This window comes from Aristolochia californica, unplaced genomic scaffold (genome assembly GCF_029961685.1).
Source record: "Aristolochia californica isolate CCGP_79_NKW_82.1479 unplaced genomic scaffold, dmAriCali1.0.hap1 SCAF_12, whole genome shotgun sequence".
Classification (NCBI taxonomy): Eukaryota; Viridiplantae; Streptophyta; class Magnoliopsida; order Piperales; family Aristolochiaceae; genus Aristolochia; species Aristolochia californica.
The window spans coordinates 15,796,211-15,822,884 of record NW_027181793.1 but is presented as its reverse complement, the minus strand read 5'-3'; the positions used below and the strand labels follow the sequence as shown (position 1 = coordinate 15,822,884).

Sequence of the window (26,674 nt, the reverse complement as noted above, 5' to 3'; positions counted from 1 at the left end):
CGGGAAGCAGGTGTGTTGGTTAAAAAAGCCCATCTATGAGCCCAAACAATCCCCACGAGCCTGGTTTGATAAGTTTACTATGGTTGTCACTCAACTTGGGTTTGAGAGATGTGAGAGTCTTCACTTAGTATTTCTCAAAAATACCACTCGATGGAAGATTCTCAGGGCAGTATATGTTGATGATATTGTTATCACTCTGAGTGACTATAATGGAATTCAACAAGTCAAAGAAGACTTGAAAAGGAAATTTCAAACTAAGGCTTGGGGCTTCTCGAATACTTCTTTGCCGTAGAAGTTATGCCATTGAAATACAACATAGTTATATCACAAAGGAAGTATGTTATTGACCTTTTACAAGAAACCGGAATGCTTAGGTGTAAGCCAATCGATACACCTATGGAGCCCAATGTTAAATTATCTATTGAGGCTGGTGGTGATGTTGATATTGGATGATGTTTTGTTGAGAAATTAATCTATCTCTCGGCTACAAGACCTTATATATCTTATTCAGTTAGTGTCATCAGTCAGTTTATGCATCGACCAGAACAAACTCATTGGGAAGTATTGGAACAAATTCTTCGATACTTGAAAAAAAACCTTGGTCAAGGGTTATTATTCAAGAGCCATGGACAATACAAACATAGAAGGTTTTGCAGATGCAGACTGGGCAGGTTTACCATATAATAGAAAAACTACCTCCGATTATTGTAAATCTGTTGGAGATAACCTAGTCACCTGGAGAAGCAAAAAGCAATATGTGTTTGCAAGGTCAAGTGCTGAATCAGAAGATAGATCAATGGCACATGCAGTAAGTGAACTATTAGCCCCTAAAACTCTTTATGACTGAGTTGAGGTTCCAAGTAAACACACTAATGCAACTTCATTGTGATAATCAGACATCCATTCGTATTTCAAACAACCCAGTGTTTCATGAAAGAACAAAATATATCGAGATAGAATGTCATTTTGTTTGTGAGAAGTTGCAAGCTAGAGTAATCTATGCAATACATCCCATCCAAGAATCAACTTGTAGATATCTTCACAAAGGCCATTGCTGAAAAATCTCTCTTAGAGACATTTTCAAAGCTAGGAATTTATGATGTTTTTCACCAGCTTGAAGGGGAGTGTTAAAGAAGTTAGCGACACTTTATGTAATTTAGAGAGTGAGTGGCATGAAGATATAATTATGTCAATTCTTTAAGTCTTTTTACTTTACTCATGTACTAGGGTTTATTCCCTCAAGACTATAAATAAAGGTGTGAGGGGGAGGGCATCTAGGATGTGCTCTCAACCCTAATTCACTCTAGCCTCTCTTGGTTTCTCTCCTACTCGATCTCTCTCCTTTCCTCACTTTTCCTCTTTTCTCTTCTTCTTCCACTTTCTACCTACAAACCCTAAGTTCTCTAAATATGCGACTCTAGAATCTAACATGGTATGAGATTTGGTATTCTAGGGTTTAATGTCAGAGTGGGTGCTTCTTCACTCTAATCAAAGGAGGAACTAATCAAGACATTCCAAACCAAAGGTTTGGGCTTACTCAAATACTTCCTTGGCATAGAGGTTCTGCAATCAAAACATGGCCTATGTGCTAGATCTGTTGGAGGAAATAGATATGATGGGCCATAAACCTCTTGATTCACCAATGGATCTAAATGCCAAATTACATTGGATGAAGGAGATGAAGTAGATATAGGAAGATTTCAAAGACTTGTTGGAAAACTACTCTACTTTATAGTAACCCGACCTGACGTTTCTTTTGTAGTAAGCATTGTTCATTAGTTCATGCATCATCCTTGAATATCCCATTGGCAAGCCTTAGAGAGAATTCTTAGATACCTAAAAAGGAATCCAAGACAAGGCCTATTATACTAAAATCATGGACATATCAACATAGAAGGGTTTGCTGATGCAGACTGGGCAAGATCATCTAGTGACAGAAAATCTACTTTTAGGTATTGTATAGTAGCAGGTGGCAATCTAGTCATCTGGTGGAGTAAAAAATAAACAGTTATAGCCCAATTAAGTGTAGAAGCAAAATACAGAGTCATGGCCCATGCAATAAGTGAAATGATATGGATAAAATCCTTATTATCATAATTGGGTTTCTCTTGTAAAAAATCAATGCAACTACACTGATAATCGGGCAGTAATTCACATAGCTACCAACCCAATACTTCATCAAAGGACCAAACATATATACAAACGACTGCCACTTCATCAGAGAAAAGCCACAGGTTGGAGACATCACCATGCACTACATCCCATTAAAAAACCAATATGCAAATATCTTCACCAAAGCAATAACAACAACAACTCTTCATGATACATGTACAAAATTAGGGACTTATGATGTTTATGCACCAGCTTGAGGGGGAGTATTAGAAGGAACCGTCCACAGGTAGGAGTGGCGTGGATGGTAAATAAGGCACAAGGTGGCATGGTTAACAAAAAAGGGAACTTCTGTAAAGATGGCATAGAGTTGTAATAATACAAGTTGATGTATGTACTCTTATGTCTTTTTTGTTTTTGAAGGAAGTAGTCCTTAGGGCATTCTAGTATTTGTAAAAAGTCTCTCAAAACTATAAATAGAGCCTTAAGACCTGGGGAAGAGCATTAAGTTCAATTCTCTTAAGCACAAATTTGTGCTCCCTCTTGTCTCCCCTTTTCTCTCTTCTTTCTCTCCCTTGATTTCTCCTCCTAGCATCTCCACGAGCTAGAACTCTTCTCCTCTCCTCCTCTCCTCATCTCCTCCTCTTTTCTTCCTCTTATTTCTTCTCTTAATGCCTTGTTATTATTATGTGAATAAGGCCTTAGAAATCAACTAATTTCAATCCCTTTTTTTTTTTTCTCATAAAGGCATAGTTCATCGAGTTTCATGTACATAAACCCCTCAATGATATGGTGTTATTGAAAGAAAAAAATATATTTATTAAAAGTTGCTCGAGACTTATTTTTATCATTGAATGTTCTTTAGTTCTACTAGCCCCTATGCTATTTTGTTTGCCAACTATCCTATTAACCACATACCCTCTATTGTTTTGTTAAAAAATCACCCTTCTCATCTCTTTTCTTGAATGACAATCATTTTCCTCTTTCAGTTCAAGTGTTTAGAGACAATTGTTTTGTTCCTAATTTGTTTGCCAAGAAGAAATAAATTTGATCCAAAATCCTTTAAGTGCATCTTTTAAGGTTACCCTAGGAATTAAAAAAGATATATATGTTATCATCCTTCTTTACTTAAAAATTCTATTTTTATTGATGTTACTTTCTTTGAGGATCATATTTCTATTCTTGTTGAAAGATATGATGTAATTGAGGTGGACTGCAATTTTATACAAAAAAAATTCCAAGCCAGCATATTATCTCTGAGACATTTCTCATGACAAGGACAAGTTGCAAACATCCTCACAAACTCACAAGATCCTATCAGCCATTTGTAGCAAGTTGGGCATTTATGATGTTTTCTCACCCCCCAGCTTTAGGAGGAGAGGTGGGGGGTGGGGGGTTAGAAGATGGGCTTAAGCCTATATGTCCAAGAGAGGTGGCATGATGGTAAATAAGAAGTCATTTCATAAAGATGGTACGAGGATGTAATTAGCCAAGAAGAACATGTCTACTTATATATTTTCTTATATAAAGCTTGTAGTCATAAGGGCATTATAGACATTGTAACATCCTTTCAAAAACTATAAATAGAAGCCCTTGGCTTGCAATAGAGCATTCAAGCTCTCCCCTCTTCTCTCAATTCATCCAAGCTTTCTCTTAGCTTAAAGGTTCTCTCTCTCTCCCTTCCTTTCTCTCTTCTCTACTTGGGTCCTCTCTCTTTACCTTCTCTTCCCTTCTTCTCTTCTCTTCTTCTTTTCTCCTCCTCTCCCTCTCTTACTTTGCTCGAGGTTCTAATCAGGGGATCCTAAATTAAACAATTCTAAAGTATCTACTCCTCTAGCTTTGAGTCTTCTTCAGGCATGTTTCGACCTGTTGAGCCACTATACCAACCATTTTCACATACTCCATATCAGCCGTTATTGGATCCTCCCTCTCTAATGGCCAACCAATCATTTGTCAATCTACTGATTCTGAGGGTAGTGATTCTCCCTCTTCTCCTATTGTATTTGGACTCCATAATGATACCTATCCAATTGCAACTAGGAAATAACCTTGTTCTTGTGTTCAACATAAGGCCTCCACTTTCCACCCTATTTTTTTATTTTATTTCCACTCATTGACTCTTGGAGTTTTTTATTTTCTAGCTGACTTGTCCATTGTGTATATTCCCAAGAATCATGAAAAGGCTTTGAACATCTAGGATGGGGAGCTGCCATAAACGAAGAGAAGACATCTATATAAGACAATATAGTTGGAACTAGACTTCCTCACCTCGTGGTTAAAAAGCCTATGGATTGTTGATGGATTTTCGCAATGAAGTATAATCCAGATGATAATATTGCTTGACTCAAAACTCGATTGGTTTCTGAAGGAGAAGACATCCATATATGACAATAATAGTTGGAACTAGACTTCCTCACCTCATGGTAAACAAATGTGGGTTGTTGATGGATTTAAACAATGAAGTATATCTAGATGACGATATTGTTTGACTCAAAGCTCGATTGGTTGCTAAAGGATTTACAAACCTATGAAATTGATTATGAGTAGACATCCTAGTTGCCAAACTCAACTCTGAAAGGGTTCTTATCTCTCGTGCTGCAAATTTCTATTACGTTATTCATCAACTTGATATAAAGTATGTCTTTCTTCATGGAGACCTTCTTGAAGAAGTATACAGGCTTCAACCACCCGATATTGTTGTTGAGGGGGAGAAATAATCACCACAAAGATGGAATGAGAAATTCCTCAAGGTAGGTTATGATTTTGGTTTTAAGAGGTTGGATGTGGATCACTTTGTATTTGTGAACCATACTAGTCATGGAGTAGTTTTATGACTGTTTATATAAATGATATTATTCTCATTGGAAGTGATAAGAGTGGTATTCACTAGATAAAGAAAAAGTTGTCCCAAATTTTCTAAAAAAATATTTGGGCTTATTAAAATATTTTCTTGGTATTGGAGTATTACTGTCTTAACATAGTATTATTTTATCTCAAAGAAAGTTTGTATTCAATTTATTTAAAGAGAGTGGAATGTTTCGTTGTAGGTCTCTTGGTACTCCAATGGACCTAATGTGTAGCTATGTGTTGGGTCTAGTAATGAGGTAGATGTAGGAAAATGCCAAAGAAGGCTAGTTGGTAAGTTATCTATTTAATAGTTACTAGACCAAATATTTTGTTTGTTGTGAGTTTCATTAGTTTGTTTTTGCATAAATCTCAACTTTCTTATTGGTTAAACACTTGAGAAGGTTTTGAAGTATTTAAAGAAGAATTCAATACAAAGGTTATTGTATAAGAATTATGGACACTTCAAAGTTGAAGGGTTCGTAGATGCAAATTGCGCATACTTTGTTGATGACAGAAAATCTATTTCTATTTTATACACAATGGTTGGTGGAACCTAATGACTTAGCACAATAAGAAACAAAGTATCGTGGCAAGATTGAGCACAAAAGTATAAGAACGTTTAGTTAGTGAAATATAATGGCTTAACTCACTACTAACTTAGCTCATTTTTTCAATAGAAATCTATATGCAATTACATTGTGATAATCAAACAATTATTCATATCACAAATCTAGAATTTCATGAGGGAATCAAACACCTTGAGATCGATCGTGACTTCATTTGAAAAAATTTCAAAGTTGCAGTTACTAGCATACATCATATCCCTTCCAATAACCAACTAATAGATATCTTAACTAAAGCAGTTGTTGTCGGTCCACTTTAGCATTCATGTTCCAAGCTTGGTGTTTTAAATGTTTTTGCTCCCGTTCAGGGGGAGTGTAAAAAATAATGATGTAATAAGTCCCTAATTGCCTTTTCATTATTATTTTACTAGTTGGCCTAAGGGGAGAATTGGCATTATGTAAAGATCCTCTAATTATGAATAATAAGCTAGGAGCTCGACCTATGACCTAATTTGAGTCTTTCTTCCTCTCTAACTGAGTTTATCTTTTCTTCCTCTTTCTCTCTCTTCTCTACCTAACCGAATTCTCTATATGTTAAGGCCCTAGAATTTAATAACATCAACTTAGAAATCAAGTAATATTGAAAAACATTATAAGTATACATACAAACCCTAATCCCTAAACTTTATGTTAGCCACACATTTAACAATATTAATTTATTTATAAAATACTAAGTAATAATCAACTAAAATAAGCACCAAAGTTTGATAACTTTCATCTATTTCACACTTGGGTACAAAAAAAAAAAAAACAAATGAAATAGGGTTTGAAACCAAAATCTTGAGTGCTCAAATCTCCACATTTGAATAGAATCTCGACGAGATTACTTAATATGGACCTCCTCTACTTGGATCTACAAAAAGTTCACAATAATTAGAGAGAGCATCATTTGGAAAAAAAAAAAAAAAAAGGAAAAAAACAACTCACAGATGGACACTTACCAAATCTGATTTATGGTGACTCGTTCTCTTCACACCTGTGACCAAAACTATAAGCAAAATGCTCAGAATCTCCTCAAGAACCCTCCTCTAAATTTTCATAAAATGATAGGAACTCGTTTGCTAGTTATGAAGGAAATAGTGACCAGGTCTCTTTTTTCCGGTGTAAATGTTTTAAGAGGCATTAAGGAACCAGGGCCTAATATTGGGGGCATGACTTAAAATTCTACAAAATATCCTATCAGAGCACTAGTTAGATTGCATATTAAAGATTTCTAGGAAACTTATAACCAGGCAAGTTACATGGAAGCTAGGAAGGGCTAGGAGGGGCTAAGAAAAGTGTCTCTATCTTTTCAACCGGGACAACTGTTTAAGTAACATTGACAAGTAGGATCTAAATCTAACAGCAGAAGATTGTATCTTTTGAACAATGGAGGGAACACCTTTTGTATGCATCTCCTTCAATCACCAGATTTTATTCTGCAAACAGAGCAAAGGTGCCCCTCATGATTGCTCTCAACCGAAAGATACGAATGGATAGTAATTTTTGAAAAGTAAAGTCAATAACAAATTGGAAAAGAAAATCAGAAACTAACATGAATAAACATGAAAATACAACAAAACTTGATGGTACAAAATATGCTGCTATCTGCTGTGAATGCTTCATACTCCTACTGCCAGAGGCCTTTGGCTAGTCTTAATGCCCTTGATAGCTGCAAAACCAGAAATATGTGGAACACTAATCAGCGTCAAAAGTATTTCACGTTTAAGTGTTGATATAAGAGTAAAATGCAGGAACATAAACTTGCCTTCTGCATAACTTTTTGCTCCAAAAACAGCAGAACCCGCAACCAAAGCATTCGCCCCAGCCTCAATAACCTGTGAGCATTGATTTTTTGGGCAAAATCGTAAATTACTCAAATCGAACTTCTCAAGACCTCAGAGTCTACTATCATAGTAAAACAGAGCATAAGACAACATTAAGCTTCAACAGAAATTATAATATAAAAAAAAGAGAGACAAACATGGATAATTTTTTAACAGATAAGCTCCACTTATCCTCTGCTGATAATGGAATAAATATCAACAGAAAAAAAAAACACCTTATATGCATTTGTTGGTCCCACCCCGCCGTCAACTTCAATCCATGGATTCACTCCCTGCATGAATAAGCAATATTAACTCCAGATATTGTGCATGTTTGACACTCCATGCAAACTGAAGGTGATAATTCTTCCCATCACTTGTATCATTGGTTTGGTCCAATATTCATTAACAAACCAGGCTTTTTTTACCCGAACTCAGGTGCCAGAAAACCCAGGCAGGGTCGCCCGAATCAGATTGGGACTCACGAGTCCAGTAGAAGGACTTGAAGCAAGCTGGGATGACACACCCAGAATAGAAGGGTTGAGTTGACTCTAAAAATCCTTTACACAACTAGCACGGTCTGTCATAATTCTACAGAAATGACTTGCTAGTGAAAAGTAAAAACTATTAATAATTCAAAAATAATATCATGCACAAACATGAAATCTTTGGAAGCAGCAGGCAGTATATTTTTTTCGCAGGGTACCTTCTCAGCACATAATCTTCTGAGGTCAGAAATTTTCTTCACTTGACTTTCGATAAAGCTCTGCCCACCAAAACCAGGGTTTACAGACATTATCAAGACCAAGTCCACCACTGTTCACAAGGAAGAAGAAATTTGTAAGTGCCATTCCAGACTCTAGGCTGAAAGTTACAACAGTTCAAACTATGTTGGCCTCATTTTGACAGCTAAACCAATCATGGAAAAGGACCAAGCACACCAACCTGGTCTTCCTAATAAAAACTTGACAAACTTACATCTCAACAGTTATCCCATTTTGTCTTTTCTTTAAAATAAATGAAACTAAGATGAAATAAGATAACATACTTACTGTGATTATCCATAAAAAACGAATAGAGCATGCCTTACCATCAAGCACATATTCTATGGCAGTTAACGGCGTCCCAGGGTTCAGGACAACTCCCGCTTTTGCTCCCAAACTCTTGATCTGAATCACATAATTATATAAGAAATGTTAAAGGATGTCCATAAGACAGAGCATGCTGACCTATTTTAATCTCTTTTTCTTTGTATTCTTATTTTATTTTAACTTGAATAATCGATTTTTAGTATTTAAACTACCATTTTTTTGCAAAAAGAGGTACCATCCTTCTTGCAAACCCAAAGTCAACTGCAAATATAAAAATAGAATCTTCTGTGCTACATTGGGCAGCACACTAAATCACTAGGTTTCTATCAAGATCAAGAGCATTAGAAACCATAAAGTTTTTACTGCTTTTTAAACACAAAAGCTATTTATTCTGTACCTGATTGAGAGTGCGGTGCAGATGGATTGTAGCAGATTGTTCACAATGAACACTTACAATGTCTGCTCCAGCCTTTATAAAGTCAGAAACCCGCCGCTCAGGCTCCACAATCATCTACGAGTTGCAGTTTCTCATAAGTGAATTGCATAGAAGCTTCTTGAGATACATCCAGAAAAACCAGAAAAGTTAATTGAAATTATAAAATAGACTGAGTATCCAAAAGTGAAATTTGATAGCATTTAGGGTCATAGAGGAAACATGAAAATCACAAAATAACTACCAAATGAACATCTAATGGAAGATCAGTCACTGGACGGAGGGCATCAACAACAAGAGGTCCAATCGTGATATTTGGCACAAAACGCCCATCCATGACATCTACATGAATCCAATCACATCCTGCTACATCTATAGCTTTTACCTACATAAAGAAATGCAAATAACACTCACTGCACCGTCAAAATATGCATTAAAGATTGTTATGGACCAGCAAATTAACATACAAGACAAATTTATAAACTGGCAAAAAATTTAAAGAAGTATTTCGAAAGAAAGAAAGAAGCAATTAAATAATAGCTAGTACAGAGCAATATAATTTGAAGAATGAACTGTAGTCATCTATTAGATACCAAGTCAATAAATCTTTAAATTTCACTTTTTAGGAGCACAAGTAACATTGTAAAAGCTTGCAATTGGTAAAAAGCAACCAATCCATGTTTCTGGTGAGATTCTTCACAGTCTTGAGAGAAAGAGATGTTTAATTATGCTATCAAAAATTTATAGAAAACATTGAGCTATCAAACCATGTCATATAAAAGAGAACGAACAAATGCAAGACATTTTGTGCTGCTTGGAATTATTAGAATAAAAAAGTTATATATTTTAGGATATTGCAGAGCAGCTGACACTATGCTTCAAATTGAAAATTAAAAATATAAGAAGAAATTTTCACTAAAAAGAAGATTATAACAGAATTGATAGCCTTTGGTCTAATAACAAAATTACATTGCACTATTCCTTTTGACTAAAATCAACAGAAGACAAACCTCTTCACCCAGTTTTGCGAAGTTAGCAGAGAGAATTGAAGGAGAAACAATAATGTCACTTTTTGAGAACTTATCAACACGGGATGTTGCCTTCACTACAGCCTGAAACTTCCTCCTGAAATTTAGATTGAAAAAATGAAGCAGCACAGATTAAAACTCTTTCTTTGCCGATCCTTCCACAGGAAGATCACATTCAGTTTTTAAGATGAATACCACTACAAACTGAGTATTGAAAATTCCAAACATGAGAAACATTCTATAGCTTCATGCAATGCAAGTACACATATGATCACTAGCTTTTTTAATTCTTCCATGGTTGCTTGATATTGCAATGTAACTTGAAAAGGTTAGAAACTTAAGGCACCTGCTCTGTAGGCATCAAAATAAATCCTTCTGTATGGATATATGGCAATACTGAGACAAGAAAAGTAGCAATAGGAACATAGTTATAAAGATTCTTTTCACCTCCATTTGCTGGTATATAAAAATTACCAGTTTTTTAAACAGATAAAGTTACGATTTCAAGTCCAAAGAATAAATTAAAGCCAATAGCACTTGAAGGTGTCAATCTGTGTAACACCATTCACTTCTCTACTGAGAAGAACCGGTAAGTTGACAGCAGAAAGCAGTGTTCATCTTCCACCTGTACCAGATTGAAATTGCAAGGACATTTCTAAACAAAACCACTATAAATTCAGCATGCATTGATCCAAAAAAAGGCATGTGTTCGTAGCATCATTTGAAAAAAATATCCAAGGAAACAAGGCCCTTTGTGCGATCTTCACTGCTTGATGAAAATGATGATCAGAGGAAATAGCCAAACACATCTGCATTGCCTTGAAGGGCATTGAGGATTTTCAAACAAGAAAGAGGATCCGCAAACAGTAAAATCTTAGAGATCATTTGTTCTTCAGAGTTCCATCATCACAAAATATTTATTAATCTTCAAGTTCAAATATTTTCAGTTACTTATGTTGTGTTGCCATCATGTTGGTTTCCCCTGCAGTTCTACCTGGCACCTGAGAAGCATTTGCAGAAGACGTGAAAATACAAACAACACTTTTGGCATTCCACATTCGTTACAACCAAGTACTCTATTGGCAATAAACCAAGTATTTCCTCAATTACACATCCATGTCGCTTGGCCCTGGATTTGTTGAAGTTTTCAACAGCCAGTAATGGTCAATGGTTGGCAATATCTTATGAGCATAACAGCTCCAGTGGTTTTCTTCATTTTCATATATATCGAGGCTAACTTCTAGTTTAAGTTAGTTTCGAACATTGCTGTCCCAGTGTTGCCTTTAAAGCTTCTTACACAAATCCACTTCCAGGATTTCATCATTGTCATCCTTCTTGATTTCCAAATATCAACCCATAAAGCATGACATAAGGCACAAAATTTCACTTAGTATCTCTTCTCAAAACGTCCCAGTCCCAGGGACTATCTCCAACACAGCCAAAATGTTGACCAGAGATTGATTTTCACTGCTTGTATTGCACGATGATTTATCTCTGAACGTCTTCGCCATAAATTTGCATAGAACATATTCTTTTGATAATACTGATGCTAGAACCACAGCTTTAAACCATCGATTGGCAATTTTTTTTTACATCTACTTCTCTGTAGTTCTATCCATATACTTCATCAGCTAGCCAACATTTGAAACAACAAAATAATTTTCTCGTGGACATGGAACGGGAACAAAAAATTTCTCCAGGTCTTGAATTGCCTAGTGGACAGTAGTTGACAACAAGGATGACTGCAAATCTTCTTCGTCTATTCCCTGTTCTTTACGGTTTGACACGTTTGAACAAATTCCGATTAACCAATCAAATTGACGAATGTATGTTTCCATTTTCATCACTTGGAAAAAAAGATTCAGATGGAATATCTAATATCTTCATATTGTAAATAAATCACTATTACTTTTATGACTACCATCTATTCATGACTGAATGATAGTAAGCATAGATCAACGAGGACAAGGAGAAATCGCACAGAAATATATAAATGTATAATATAAGAGAGAAATGAAAAGGGTACTACCTGCGGGAGCTGAGGGAATTAGGAGAGAGAGGCGCAGCATATCCCGGAAGCCTGAAAACGCCTTTTAAACCCCTGATTTGAGATTGAAGCGTACATGTCATCGTCGAACAGAGAGAAGAAGTTGCTGCTGCCGCTGACATTTTCTCTCCCAGGCTCCCTCCCTCTCTCTCTCTCTCTTTCTCTCTCCCCTCCAACGTCCTATCCAGTATCTAGTCCGATTCAAAGACCAAAACAAGCAGAGAGGCCTAGGAAGAAAGAGGGAATACCTTATCAGATGCCACGTGGCAAGGCACCGTGCGTAGTCCAAGCTTTTCTTCAATTTATCTGCTCAAGCTACGGCTGGAATATGTTAAGAGCTTGGAGCCTATAAAAGAAAATGGGAAACCGATAAACAGGACTGGTATCGGGGTGGTTGGTTCTTGGCGTCTCTTTCTTCACGCCTTCAATTTCTACCTCCTTCTTCACGCCTTCAATTTCTACCAAAACGCCAACGTCATACTGCGACAGATCTTTCCTTCCAACCCACGAGCTGCTGCAACGTTGTCCCTTACCATGTAACCCTTTTGGATGAAACTGCAATATCAACCGCCAATCTGTTAACAGCACACGGAAGATCAGAGAACATTGGACACCCATGACGAGCATCAGAAAATTGAGATTTTTTTGGGTAACAAACTACTATCTTTTTCTTTTTTGGCTCCAGCACTAAAAACCATTTCTCAACCAGTATATACGATGGGCTCACTAGTTCCAGCTTATACGTGGAGCTCGCAACTGTTCTAAGTGTATGATACAGAAAATCTAGGATAGGTTGAAACTAAGCAAAAATAAAAAGGTGAATATGCTGAGTATGATCAGCCCTTTAAGTCCTCTTCTTTGTAGCAGTGTAAAAATGTACACCATGGAGACATTGGTATAAAAGTAAAAGGCCTTTGTGTTATCAATGAAGCTGATACATTATCATCTGACATTTATAACTAGAAATGAATCACCATGTTGAGCCTGCAAAAATTTTAGCATAATCGTAGAGTATGCAGTTCAATAAGATTATTTGTTTTGACTTTCGAGGGTGCAATAATTCAAAGTAGTGGGTGGCTATAGTTATTCCTTATCTGATACCTAACACACTCGCTTCTTTCTCCATCTCTTAAACAAGTATGTTTCACCAAGATGGCGTTTTTTACACTCCAATGATTGTTTCTAATTTTCCAAGTTTTTGTTATTGTATCTTTATGTTTTTAAGAGTCATATGTGGTTGTTAGTTTGTGTTGAAGAGCAGGTATGAAAAAGTCTTATATGACTTTTACGACAAGAAGCCTCACAGAGACAGATTTAATATCGTAAAATCTAAGAATAGTTTCATTGAAGAGTCTCAGGTAAAAGTGTTTTAATTATGTTGGTGTTCTATTTATGTTCAATTTTTTTTGAATTTTGCTAGGACATTTATTTAAGTGTTTGAGTTGGGGTGTAATTGGGACAAGAATGTTGGCCTAGGTGGTTTTTCAAGAAGGAGGGTGAATTGAGTATTTCAAATTAAATACTAAGTATGCGTGTAAACAAATAATCATGCAAAATCACAATTTCAATGAAAAATAAACACTCAAACACCATAATACAAGGAGAATTTTTTATATCGATGTTCTCCTATTGGTATTCATTGCCCAAGAAACCTTGTTTGGAAAATTTTACTATTTAAAAGCTCTAACCCCTAGAATTTACACAGAGATTCTGGCCCTCTTTAAGCCACGTTACATGTTTTTTAAAATTTACAATCTTTCCAAGAGATTGGCTTGATTCTAGCTCTAACCGACCCTTTCTATCTAAATTTAATAGGTTCTAGATGAACCTTTCGCAAATTGAAAATAAAAGAAAGGAAAACTTACACTCTTAACTTGAAGAGTTCTTTCTCCTTGAGAGATCGAAGCTTCCATTTCTTTTGCAACACAATATACAATGAGGGTGAAAAAAAGAGGAGAGAGTGGAGGATTTTTCGAGCCTGAGACTCTCTCTTTCACACTAAAGCACTTTTGACACATTTTAAGAGAGTAAAGACTCAAAGGATTTGCCAATAAATACTCATTAACTTCTCTATGTATGGATTTATGGGGGTATTTATAACTTCTCCCAGCCATACTAGTCATTTTAACCCATTTGCGAAAATCAGACCATTGATTGATTGATCGATGTAAAGTAATTGATTGATCAATTGATCATAAGGGCTCTTTTTGTGTTAGGATGTGACTTATTGATTGATGGATTGATTTATCGATATGTTATCGTTGGTCCTGAAAAAGTTAAGTTGATTGATCATTTCTAGGAGATGATCGATCAATTAGAATACCCCCTGATAGTGCAATGCAAGTATGATTGATCAATGAACTTCCTATGATTGATCATGCTTTATGTCCTTGACTAGCAAGATTCTGTCTGATTAATCAATCGTGTGGGATGATCGATCATTCCAAGTGAATTTCACTTACCTGGACAATATTGATTGATCAATCCAAATGGGATGATCAATCATTCGTTATCGTATCACTACCTGATTATCACAATGTAGTTCCAGAGGAGCTTTTTTATAGAATCCCAGTTCAGTGAGAAGGGATATGATCCTTAGAAGTTCACTAACTGTGTGTGCCATGGCACAAAATTTTTCTTTTGCACTGGACCTTGCAACTACATTCCGCTTCTTGCTTCTCCATGTAACCAAGTTCCCTCCAACCATTGTACAATATCCCAAAGTAGATTTTATGTCATCCTGGGATCCGGCTTAGTCTGCATCTAAGAACCCTTCTATTGTAAAGTGACCATGGTTCTTATAGTGAAACCCTTTTCCTAAAACTCCTTTCAAATATCGCAATATTTTTTCTAGTGCTTGCCAATGAGTAAGTTGTGGTTTGTGCATGTATTGACTCACCACACTAACTGTATCCGGCCTTGTTACACAGAGATAAATGAGTTTTCCCACAAGTCTTTGATATTTTTTTATATCCACATCTTCTCCGGTGCCTACAGATAATTTTGTATTTGAATCCATATGGGTTTCTACTGGTCTACACCCCATCATTTTGGTCTCCTCCAGTACATCAAGGACATACTTTTTTTGAGATAGTATAACCCCATGTTTGGGCTGTAATACTTCAATACCCAGAAAGTATTTAAGTAGTCCAAGATCTTGTCTTGAATTCTTCACATATCTTTTCTTTGGTTTCCTTGGTCATGGTGGGGTTGGTCCCACCCTGTAACAACGTAGTTTGTAAATTGTTAGCTCTATTAAATTTTGATATCATCAAAAGCAATAAGTGAGTCAACCTATGGTCAATAATCTCCCCCTTTTTTTATGATGACTAAACCTAACTTGGAAAAATAAAAATATGTACATTCCCTAAGGATTGGAGCTAAGTTAATTTACAATTTGGACATATGCTCCCCCTTAATTGTTGCATAATATGGTTGAGTCCTTTTTAAGTGTCAATTTGAAATTTTTGTGTACCTAAGGATTCAAGGTCCAATTTTCCATCCTTTTCTCCCCCTTTCTGTCATACTCAAAAAGATTTATTAAAGGTACACATGTGAGTAATCAATTTTTTTTTGGTTCAAAGGAAACTTCATATGTATATATATTCAATAAATTACAAAAGAAGTACTACAATGCTTTAAGTAATAAAAAACATACATGTGTACAAACACTCTGAAGTACAAAAGGGAGTCAAAATGGTGGTCCAAAATACTAGAGAGAAGTAGCTAGACTGGAGTTGGTAATCAGTTGAGGATAGTCTCGAGAAGACTCATGATCCTCTATTGGTTCTATTGAAGCTCAATTTGACTAGCTTTTAATTTGCAAGAACAACTACTTGAGTTGACCGTATTTCATCCAATGCTTCTTCAAGTGTTGAGAGATGATCGGTGGATAATGAGGTGCCTTCTTCAGTGCGTCTTCTCTTTGCCAATTAAAACTGATCCACTTGAGGCTTCAGACTCAACTCATCTTTGGATGCAACTAGCTGTGGGACAATCTCCCTCTGAATGGTCACTTTTTGAACCCATTGACCTCACCACTTGGTGAAGCCAAACTTTCCAACCTTGGTTTCCCCTATGGACATCTTCTTGGCGATGTCCACTGTCTTATCTTATGATAAGTCTATTACATAGTCGTGTGAGATAACTGAAATTTCTTGAGCAAACGGGAGGCCCAAACTTTCCAACCTTGGTTTCCCCTATAGACATCTTCTTGGCGATGTCCACTGTCTTCTCAGATGATAAGTCTATTCCATAGTGGTGTAAGATAGCAGAAATTTCTTGAGAAAATGGGAGGCCATCGGCTCATGAGCTGGTAGCGATGTCCATCATTCTACTTGCCATGAAATAGTTGTAGTCCAAGTCCACCTTTCGGATGATTTCCCACATCCAAAAGATATCCATGGTAGTGAGGTGGGAGAAAGTACTTTTCCTCGGATTGAGGATGTGGGTCGCAATCTCCATGAAAATGGGATGCTCCATACTGAGATCCTTTATCTTCACTTCATAGGAGCTTCCAGCGGTTTGACCAAATATGAGTTGGATTGCATATTGGATAATTCAAGGGCAGTCGCTATGGAGGTCCATAGGCTCTCCTTGATGAATTTGGTAAATCCCGAAGACGTTGCCCCAAGTATCGAATTAAATTCATTAGTCTCAATAGAGATATTTTTCTTCTTAACATAGCTCATGAGCCTCAGGTTACATGGGTGACTTCCACTACCACAAGATTAGTGTAGAAGACCTTTACTAAATATGGATAAATGCCTTGATCACTTTTCAAGAGGCCCATGTAACTCATTGATTTCTCTTTTGCAAAAAGCAAGATCAATCCGACTAGGCTCTATGATACTTCTAGAGCGAAACTTGAAAAGTATTTACCCTGTTGTTCTTTTATTCGGAAGTGATCCCTTTAATTGGGCATTTCCTCACAGTTTTCTGGTTTCTTAGAAGGCTTCCTTGCCATAACCTTGGTTGTAGAAATTGTTTTTTTAGAGAGAAGAGGCTAAAAGGGTTTTTAACCTTAGATTTGATTTGGAATAACTTAGAAATCAGAATGAAAGGGAGTATTTTGGCTTTGGAACTCTGAGAAATCGTTGGAATAGGGTTTTGGATTGATTTGACGTGAAGAGATTAGGTTCGAAATCATTTGTGTCTCTTCTACTTCTCAATCCACGTCGTGAATGATCGACCATTCTGTGTCGATTCATCGATCATTCGTTCAAATTGATCAATCAACCAATAAGCATTAATCAATCAATGACCTAGGCAGAGTGACAAAAATGTAATATTTTGATTTCCACTTCACTCTTTTGGCACTACTAAGGTGGGATATGTTCATTAAGCTCATATTTTTCAGCCTAAGTGAGTCAAGGTAGGTTTCTCATGCCTAGTTCTCCTCGAAGCTTAGAAAAATGGTCAAACCCTAATATCTTTGTAAAGATATCTAATTTTAATAACCTTGGTTTGCACCAACTCTCTGATGAAGTGATGTCTAATCTCTATGTGTTTGACTATGTGTTTGACTGAGAGTGGAGAACCAGGTTCTTACTTAAGACTTACGGCGCTCATATTGTCACAATGGACCAAAATTTCTTTTTGCTCTAACTTGTAATCATCAAGTTGTTCTTTCATCCAAAGAAGTTGAGCACAACAATTTCAACGTGCAATGTATTCAGATTCGGTAGTGGATAGTGCAATTGAATGTTGTTTCTTGGAAAATCAAGAGACAAACATATTTCCAAGTAATTAGCAATTACCGCTTGTACTTTTTTTTGTCAATTTTGCAACTGGCAAAATCAGCATTCGAGTAACCTACTAGATCAATGTCTAAAGAGTTGGAGTACCAAAAATCTAAGTTTGGTCCCAACTAGATAAAAAAAAATATTTTCATTGCCACTAGGTGAGATTCTCTAGGATCGGATTAAAATCTAGCATATAGTAATACCGAGAACATTATGTCTGATCTACTAGTTGACAGGTAAAATAGGGATCCTATCATACTTCTATACAATTTTTTATATATGGCTCTACCGGAGTTGTTCAAGTCAAGTTTCAAAGACGAACTCATGAGTGCGCTAATTGACTTAATATTTTCAATGTTGTTGGAAGATGTAATTTATCTATAGTGGCATTGATGTAAAAGTTCTTTCTTTCTTGTCCTTTTTCCACCCTTCTTCGGGTACAGGGTAGTGATATAATTGTTATAATTTTACGCTTAAAGTTATTGATTAAGGGGAAGGGGGATTGGGAAGGCTTTCACAACCCTAATCCTCTCTTCCCACGTTCTTATTCTTTCCTCTCAACAACTGTCTCCTCTCTCTTGCTCTTTCTCTCTTCTCTCTTCTTTGTTTTCTTCTTCATTTCTTCTTCTCCTTGATCACTTTGTTGTAAACTAGTTATCATGGGATCCTAAAATCAAATTGGTATTAGAGCAATGATTTTAAAATCCCAAGTCCTTCAATTAAGGTGTTAATCAAACATTTTTTTATTAGCACATCAAGCTGAAGTATTCTATTGAGCAAGGTTGTGCAGGTCGTGCTCATTCAAGATAAGTATCTTTCTCCTCTTTGTTGAGATGATTATTGATGGTTAAACTCATGATGGAGGTTGGAGAATAAGTATTTTTCCCCATCTTCATGAAGATTAAGTGCTGCCATTTCATATGAATCAACTTAAGTTTTTAGATTTAGGTTTTTCCTCGTTCAAGCAAGTACTGATTAAGAGGCAATTTATATATCTTGATGTTGTATCTGCTCTTTGAAAAATTATTTTTGGATCAAGTCTAGTTGGTTATTTACTACAACCATGATCTATTATGGTCAACATTGTGATTAAATTCGTTGAATAGCTCTTAGAAGATTGTCCTTGGCAGCTCACTTTTGGTTCTCCTCCATTGATGCTTTCTTCATTGACGCAAGGTAGGAGGATATATTGTTGGCAAGCAAGCTACTGAATTCTGCAATGTTTAAGTCCTATTCTGAGTTATATTCTGAGATTTCATACTTAATAGAGATTAAAAGGAAAGTCAATGGATGAGACTTTTTGATACATGTGGTGCATGTGCTCAAGAAGGAAAGTTTCCTTCTTTAAATATATCCTGATTTTGAGCAAGATTTGGAGAGATGGTGTATGTTTTTAGACATGGAGATTCTTTCTTGATTAATAATAATATGAGATTCTTTCTTGATTAATAATGATATGAGATTCTTCCTTGATTGCATTGGCCAACACGTGGAGTGATTTATTATATCTTTATTCTGGTTTAAGTGCATGGATAAGTTCAGTTTTGTCAAGTGCCAAGTTTTGGTTTGGTCATACCTTGCTTATTGATTGGTTGAAACAATTCATGGCCGAGGATTATATGCATATGGCTGGAAAGAGTGACTTGAATAAGATTACCACAATCCCCTTAAGAGGATTATTGTTAGATTTAGGATCTCATGATAGGTACTCGACGAAGAGAGTGAGAGAGGAGAGAAAGAAGAAGAAGAGCAGAAGAAAGAAAGAGGAAGAAGGAGAAAAAGAGAGGGATGGAGAGAGAGGAAGAGAGAGAGAGAGAGAGAGAGAGAGAGAGAGAAAATAAGGACAAATTTGAGAAAGAACATGGGAGACTTAATAATCCACACCTTTCCTTGAGCCTCTATTTATAGTTTATGAAGGAAAGTTACAATGACTACATTACCTTTAGGGCTACAAGCTCTCAAAAGGAAAAGACACTAATTTACACCCTTTGCCATCTCTTTGACGTGGGAAGGTATTTACCTTAATGCCCATTTGAGATGTCTTCCAACACTCCCCCTCAAGCCAGGGTGTGAAAACATCATAGATACCCAATTTGTTGCATATAGTGGTCTTTATCTTGGATGTGACCTACTTTGTGAGTATATCTGCTACTTGTCCTTGAGATGAGACATGTTTGAGAAAAATAATGCCTGCTTGAAAATTTTCTCGTATGAAATGGAAATCTACCTCAATATGTTTTGTTCTTTCATGAAAGATAGGATATGAAGTAATGTGAATGACTATCTAGTTGTCACAATAGAGTTCCATAGGTCTTTTTGTGGAACCCTAATTCAGTGAGGAGAGATTTGATCCATATAAACGGACTGACTACATGAGCCATAGCTTTGTATTTTGCCTCAACACTAGATCTAGCAACCACAATCTATTTTTTACTCCTCCATGTAACCAAGTTCCCTCCAACTAAGGTGCAATACCCAGAGGTGGACTTCCTACCATCAGGTGATCTAGCCTAATCAACATTTGCAAATCCTTCAATGTTGAGGTGCCCATGACATTTATATAGAAGTCCCTTTGTTAGGAGCTCCTTTTCAATATCAGAGGATTCTCTCCAGAGCTTGTCAGTGAATAACTTATTGTTTATGCATGTACTGACTAACCACACTTACGACATATGCTAAATCTAGTATGATTATTTTAAGATAGATGAGTTTTCCAATAAGTCTTTGATATTTTCATACATCCACATTTTTGCCGAAGATTGCACACAATTTGGTGTTAGCATCCATAGGAGTATCTGTTGGTCAACATCCCATCATCTTGTGTCTTCTAGTAGATCAAGAACATACTTCCTTTGAGATAAAATGATCTCTTGTTTTGAGTGGAAGACCTCAATACCCAAAAAATATTTCATTGCATAAATTCGCTTTTACTTCTTGTATTCCTTTCTCGTCGAGCCAATTAAGACAATATCATCTACATAAATTTCCAATAATACACTTGCCTTCAAGGTGTTCTTCATAAATATAGAATGATCAACAGAGAACATGTTTAACCGAAACCACAACATAGCTTGGCTAAATTTGTCAAACCAAGCTCGAGGAGACTGTTTTAAGCCGTATAGTGATTTATTCAATCTGCATACCAACTCCCCCTCAACCAAAAAACTACGTGGTTGATGCATATATATCTCCTCCTTAATATCACGATAGAAAAATATTTTTTACATCGAGATGATATACTAGCGACGAATAATTTGTAGCAAGTGATAATAGGATTCGTACTGAATTTGGCCATAGGGGAGAAAGTTTCTTCATAATCAACTCCATAACGCTGAGTGTATCCTTTGGTGACAAGACATGCTTTAAAACAAGACATAGAACCATCAGGATTGTGCTTGATGGTAACAACCCATTTACAACCCACATGTTTCTTTGCGGAAGGAAGCGGAACCAAGGTCCATGTCTGATTCTCATATAAAGCATTCATTTTTTCTTCCATTGTTGTCTTCCATCCGAGATGCCTCAGAGCCTCCCGAATGACTGTGGGACTAATACAAAGGAGATAATTCTCTATATGATATCATTCATGTTGGTACAAACCATTCTGAAACTTGAGGCTTTTTGCTGCTACTTGAAATGTTTATGCTGCTTGACCTTTACTTCTTCAGATGTGTATTTATCTTGGTAGAAAACTTTGATCACAAAACTTGTATTTGAGTTAGAAATTAGACTCAAACATCTTTCTAACGGTATATAATTTTCAATATGAAAGTTACGATAAGAGAGTGAGAAACCCAATAAAAACAAGAATTGAAAAGAAAAGACTAAAGGGAAAAACAAAAAAATCTTTTTACTTTTTTGTTTTCTTCTTTTTCTTCTTCTTCCCTTTCTTTTCCATATTATTCTCATTTTCCATGTCAGATCTTTGCTTTATCTAATAAAATGTTTGTTTCTAGAGCCAACACATAAACACAAGAGATCTCAAGGGAAGGAGAGAAGAGAGGAACTCTAGCTCTTGGGAGATGCTAGGACTTATCTTTAAGTGATAGAGTTTGAGTGTAATTGGGACAAATGTAGTTTAATTGTAATTGGACTCTACTACTTCCCTCTATTATAAATAGGGGTTCATGTACTCTTATTACTTCAAGTCAATGAAGTATTTATCTTTTTCATAAATTCAACATTGTAGCATATAAGATCTTGTGAGTTGATTCTATCAACCCACAACGATAATGTAATCCTTTTCTGATATCTAGCAATTTAGGTTCTTATCTATCTTTTTTTTTCCCCCTCTTTTCTGTTCCTGTACCCGTTGTTTACTACTACTAGTGAATCAGTTTGTTTACTTCTGCTCTCGGTGATTGATTCTGAGAGCTCAATTTGCTGCCGTATCTTAGTTGGTTCACGAGCTATTACTTCTTTTGCCGAGAATGGCATAGCCACAACAAGATCTATTCGTCAGGACGCACTACCACCTTCTGAACCGCTCTGCTAAGTTAATCCGATTAATATACTGAGTACTAGTTGATTACTCTAGTCCTCTGGATCAAAGTTGATTACTGCTGAGTTATATGCCGAGTTGATTACTCTGCCTATTATTGCTGCTTCTCTGGGATCTCTGGCTCATCACTGGCGACCGTGACGATCCCTCTCTTCTCTCACTGTTGTCCCGCACTGTTCAGAAGTGGGGAAGAAGATGACATGGTTGCTACTGTTTCTCTAATTCTGAAACTCCTTTCATCGGCAGCTAGCCTATCTGATTTTTCCACTCTATTTGGCGCCATTGGGAAAGAAGAAGACGAAACTGTTTCTCTTCATCGACATCTTTGTTTCCGCTTCTGGAGGGATAAGATGATGGCCACTGATCCCTGAGATATCTGCCATCTACTATTCTTTTTTTGCTGAGATTACGTTCTGCCGTGGTTCGTCGCTGTTCGGCTCTGTTCGGAAGCAAGGAAGACCACAGCAGGCTGCAGCGGGAACAACTATTCCTTCGCTGCCTTATTTTTTCCTTGCCGGAGAAGACGACTCTACTGAGTCCGTTTTCTGTTTTGGCTCGCTGGATTATTTCTTCCGCCGAGAACTCTGTTTTCGTTGAGTTACTTGATCTTATCGGCTGTCGACATCTTCCGAAAATACTTGCCTGAGAAGACGGCCGCAACGATGTCTCTATCCAATCATCGGCGTCGTGAGGAAGAAGACGCGACTGTTTGGAAACCAAAGTGTCGCGGGGAAGAAGACAATGTTGAAGAATTAAATGTTTCCCTAAGTTAGGAAACATTTAATCGGCTCGCTGGTTCTGCCGAGCGGGTCTGACCGAGACCCGGTCCAGTCCGAATTGAGCCAAACAAAACCAAAGACCCGATTTTACTACTTCCGCACCAGTATGCTAAGTTAACTCAGACCAACTTGGACAGAGTCAACTCGGGTATGGGTCAACCTGATTTGGCCCACTTATTTTCTGCATTGCTTATATGTGTTCGAGTCCCGAGTTCTATATATATTTCTTTTGCGACTTGGCTATATTGGTTTACTATTTGACTTGGTGCAACTTGGATCTTTTTCTTTGGCTGGATTATTATCTTGGATTATTACTCGGATTTGATGCAACTTCCTTATTTATTGATGGACTCGTTGCATACTATTTCATGTGTCCTTATTACTCTTAAGAATTTCTATTATTTACTGATTATCCACTGTGATACAATTGTACATGTGGTACATGTTATTTGGGCATTGGCCCATTTTCACTACTGCTATTATGTCTCTTTGATTGAGACATTATTTTTTAAGAAGAAATCTTTGGTTACTTGCCTTGGTTCATTGTTTGTTAACTGTTATCGGCATTGGTTCGTCTGATGCTGAATTTGAGTTTCTTCTTTACCCATTACCCATTGATTATTTGGTAGTCTTTCTCCTACCATCCTTTATTTGACTCTCACTTACCCCTTTAGGCCAACCTTTTGTGTATTGCTTCAGTTTACCTTTATATATAATATGGGTGCTTTAAGTTCATCGAGACTTTTTATATGTAGTTGTGGATCTTTTATCACCGTCTTGTAAATGACAGACATTACCCACTTATCACCCATTTCTACCCTTTGAGAGTTTATACTTGGTGTCGTACTTATACTTGGGACACTGTGATGGAGGAGGTTATTACTACATCTATATTATTTGGTTCAAGCGAGGATCACTATCATTACCTCATAGCTTGAGGGAGAGAAGTAGAAGAAGAAATACAAGAAAGAGGTATTTTATTCCATATGTTGAGAAAGGGAGAGCACAAAAGATGAAGTTTTTGCATCTATGAAGAAATTTTTGCAACAAAAAAAATTGAAGACCAATAATCCTTTTCATTGCAAGCTAAAGTTGAAGAGAAGATATGGAAACCTCTTACAAGACTCTCACAGTAAGAAGTGTCACATAGCTAGAACTTATATGGTGGAGTTTTACAGGAGTCTCACATAATGAGGTCTCACAAAGAGTTTCAGTTTAAAGGTGTTTTAGGTATGTCAGTCTTCTATTTATGTTGAGTTATTTAATTATGCTTAGACTTATCTTTAAGTGTTAGAGTTTGGGTGTAATTGGGACAAGGGTAGTTTAATTGTAATTGGACTCTACTATTTTCTTCTATTATAAATAGGGGTTCATGTACTCTATTACATCAAGTCAATGAAGTATTTATCTTTTCCATAAATTCAACAAAGAGGAAAAGAGAGAGAAGTGTAAGGACGAATTTGAGCCCAGAGGAAGAGGCTTGAATGCTCTACCCCATGCCTTGAGGCTATATTTATAGTTGTGGAAAGATAAGTCCTAGCATAATTAAATAACCCAATATAAATAGAAGACTAGCATGACTAAAACACCTTTAAACTGAAACTCTTCTATGAGACCTGCTTCCATAATAATTTTGGCTTTGTAAGACTTCTTACTGTGTAAGACTCACCATGCCACCTCACGTGATCATGGTGGGTCCCACCAACATGTGTGATCATGGTGGGTCCATATCTTATGGGTTTAGACCCATCTTCCAACACACTTGGATATGTGGGTCTTCCTTGGTCGTGTGTGTTGGCGTGAGTTCCTCCAGAGGACTTCATCTACTGGAACAGTCTTCTAGATCTGTAAAAGCAGAGGAAGAAGTCCTCTGTAGCTACGGCCTCAAAGATGATCAAAGAGACTTGTTAGAAGTACCTATAATCTGTGTATATAAATAAAAATGTAATTGTATGAAATAAAATAAGAAAGAAAAGATAGATTTTACAAGTGTTTACAGTAATAGTGCGTCTTCTTCCCCAAAGAGCACTAGTTTTCGAATAGCACAGACAACAACGAACCAACAATCATTTGATATTTCAGATTTATCGAGTTAACTCAGCTCAACCCGGTCTGGGTCAACTCGACCTGGGTTAACCTGACTCGGGCCACTTATGTTTCTACCTCGGTATACGAGTCCGGTCCCAAGTTCTATACATATTTCTTCCGTGACTCGGAATATATTGATCTACTATTTGACTCGGCGACCTCGGTACTTTTTCTCCGACTGGATTATTATTTTGAGGTATTCACAACATATTATTTGGTGCAAATGCTCGCATCGGATTATTTCATGGGTCCTTTTACAAAGATTTTTATTATTTTGGTTCGTGCTATATGGGCCCAGGCCCATTTCAGTTGCAATTATTGTATTCTATTTGGATGAGACATTATTATTGAAGAAGTGGTGGCCTCAACATCCTATCTTCCTATTTATCCATTACTCATTAGTTATTTGGCAGCCTCTCTTCTACCATCCTTTATTTGACTCTCAAATACCCCTTTGGGCCAACCTCTTGTGTGTTGCTTCTGTTGGTGTTTTAAGTCCATTGAGACTTTTTTATATATAGACCGGTGGGTCTTTTATCGTCATCTTGTGAATGACAGACATTACCCACTTATCACCCATTTTTACCTTTGAGAGTTGGTGCCCGGGTTGGGACACCATGATGGAGAAGCTTATTATTACGTCTATGTTATTTCGTTCAAGCTAAGATCGCTAATACCTCACCCCCCGTAATTGGTATTTATTACTCCTACCACTTGAGAGTCGATGTCTAGGGTTTAGACATGGTGATGGAGGAGTTTTATTACACTTCTAAGCATTGCGTATAGACCCACTACCTATAGAAGATGGGAGTGTGCCCTACATTCAACATGGGTTATGACTAGAGTATGGAGTAATGTCATACAACTTGAAGTGATTTTACTCTCACTTATCTTACGCCAGCTGGGCCTCATGGAAGAGGCCACCAACGTGAGGGGGAGTGTTGGAAGACATGGAGGATTGCCATTTTTATCTTATATATCATTTGCAGCAAGCTGGGAAGTTCATGATGTTCTCTCGCCACCAGCTTGAGGGGGAGTGTTGGAAGACATGGAGGATTGCCATTTTTATTTTATACATCATTTGCAGCAAGCTGGGAAGTTCATGATGTTCTCTCGCCCCCAGCTTGAGGGGGAGTGTTGGAAGATGGGCCCAAGCCCACACAACCAAGGAAAGCCCACATATCCAAGTGTGTTGGAAGATGGGTCCAAGCCCATAAGATATGGACCCACCATGATCATGTGAGGTGGCATGATGAGTCTTACACAATAAGAAGTCTTAAAGAGCCAAAATTATTATGGAAGCAAGTCTCATAGAAGAGTTTAAGTTTAAAGGTGTTCTAGTCATGTTAGTCTTCTATTTATATTGGGTTAATTAATTATGCTAGGACTTATCTTTAAGTGTTAGAGTGAGCATATATGGAAGAATCTTACATACTCTCACAACAAGAAGTCTCACAAAGCCAAAATTATTATGTTAGAGTTATACAAGAGTCTCACAAGAGGAGGTCTCACAAAAATGTCTCAGTTAAAGGGGTTTTAGTTTGGTTCGTCTTCTATTTAAGTTCTGTTGAATTTATGG

At 36.8% G+C, this 26,674-nt stretch overlaps 1 protein-coding gene across 3 annotated transcripts; it reads right to left on the bottom strand.

Annotated features, from left to right (window-relative positions):
* Positions 1-7,113: 7,113 nt before the first annotated feature.
* On the bottom strand, positions 7,114-12,583 carry LOC137945947 (ribulose-phosphate 3-epimerase, chloroplastic). Of its 3 annotated transcripts, XM_068792058.1 has the most exons (10): positions 12,232-12,583; positions 11,966-12,163; positions 9,919-10,033; positions 9,153-9,293; positions 8,873-8,986; positions 8,475-8,553; positions 8,091-8,200; positions 7,621-7,677; positions 7,327-7,396; positions 7,114-7,230 (listed from the first exon to the last, which is right to left on the bottom strand). In XM_068792058.1, exons 2-10 carry the CDS (start codon positions 12,103-12,105, stop codon positions 7,181-7,183), a joined length of 876 nt encoding a protein of 291 aa, XP_068648159.1. In that variant the 5' UTR covers positions 12,106-12,163; positions 12,232-12,583; the 3' UTR covers positions 7,114-7,180. The 3 variants fall into 3 exon arrangements, with proteins under 3 accessions (XP_068648159.1, XP_068648158.1, XP_068648160.1); XM_068792057.1 differs by having other exon boundaries at positions 11,966-12,583; XM_068792059.1 differs by lacking the exon at positions 11,966-12,163 and having other exon boundaries at positions 12,232-12,289.
* Between the last annotated feature and the right edge of the window lie 14,091 nt (positions 12,584-26,674).

Excerpts from the sequence above, each read along its gene's own strand:
- LOC137945947 (XM_068792057.1), bottom strand. The coding sequence starts at position 12,105 with ATGTCAGCGGCAGCAGCAACTTCTTCTCTCTGTTCGACGATGACATGT. Across the intron at positions 8,987-9,152 it reads TTCCATTAGATGTTCATTTG|ATGATTGTGGAGCCTGAGCG; the intron begins GTAGTTATTTTG and ends TGCAACTCGTAG. Across the intron at positions 8,201-8,474 it reads CATAGAATATGTGCTTGATG|TGGTGGACTTGGTCTTGATA; the intron begins GTAAGGCATGCT and ends CCTTGTGAACAG.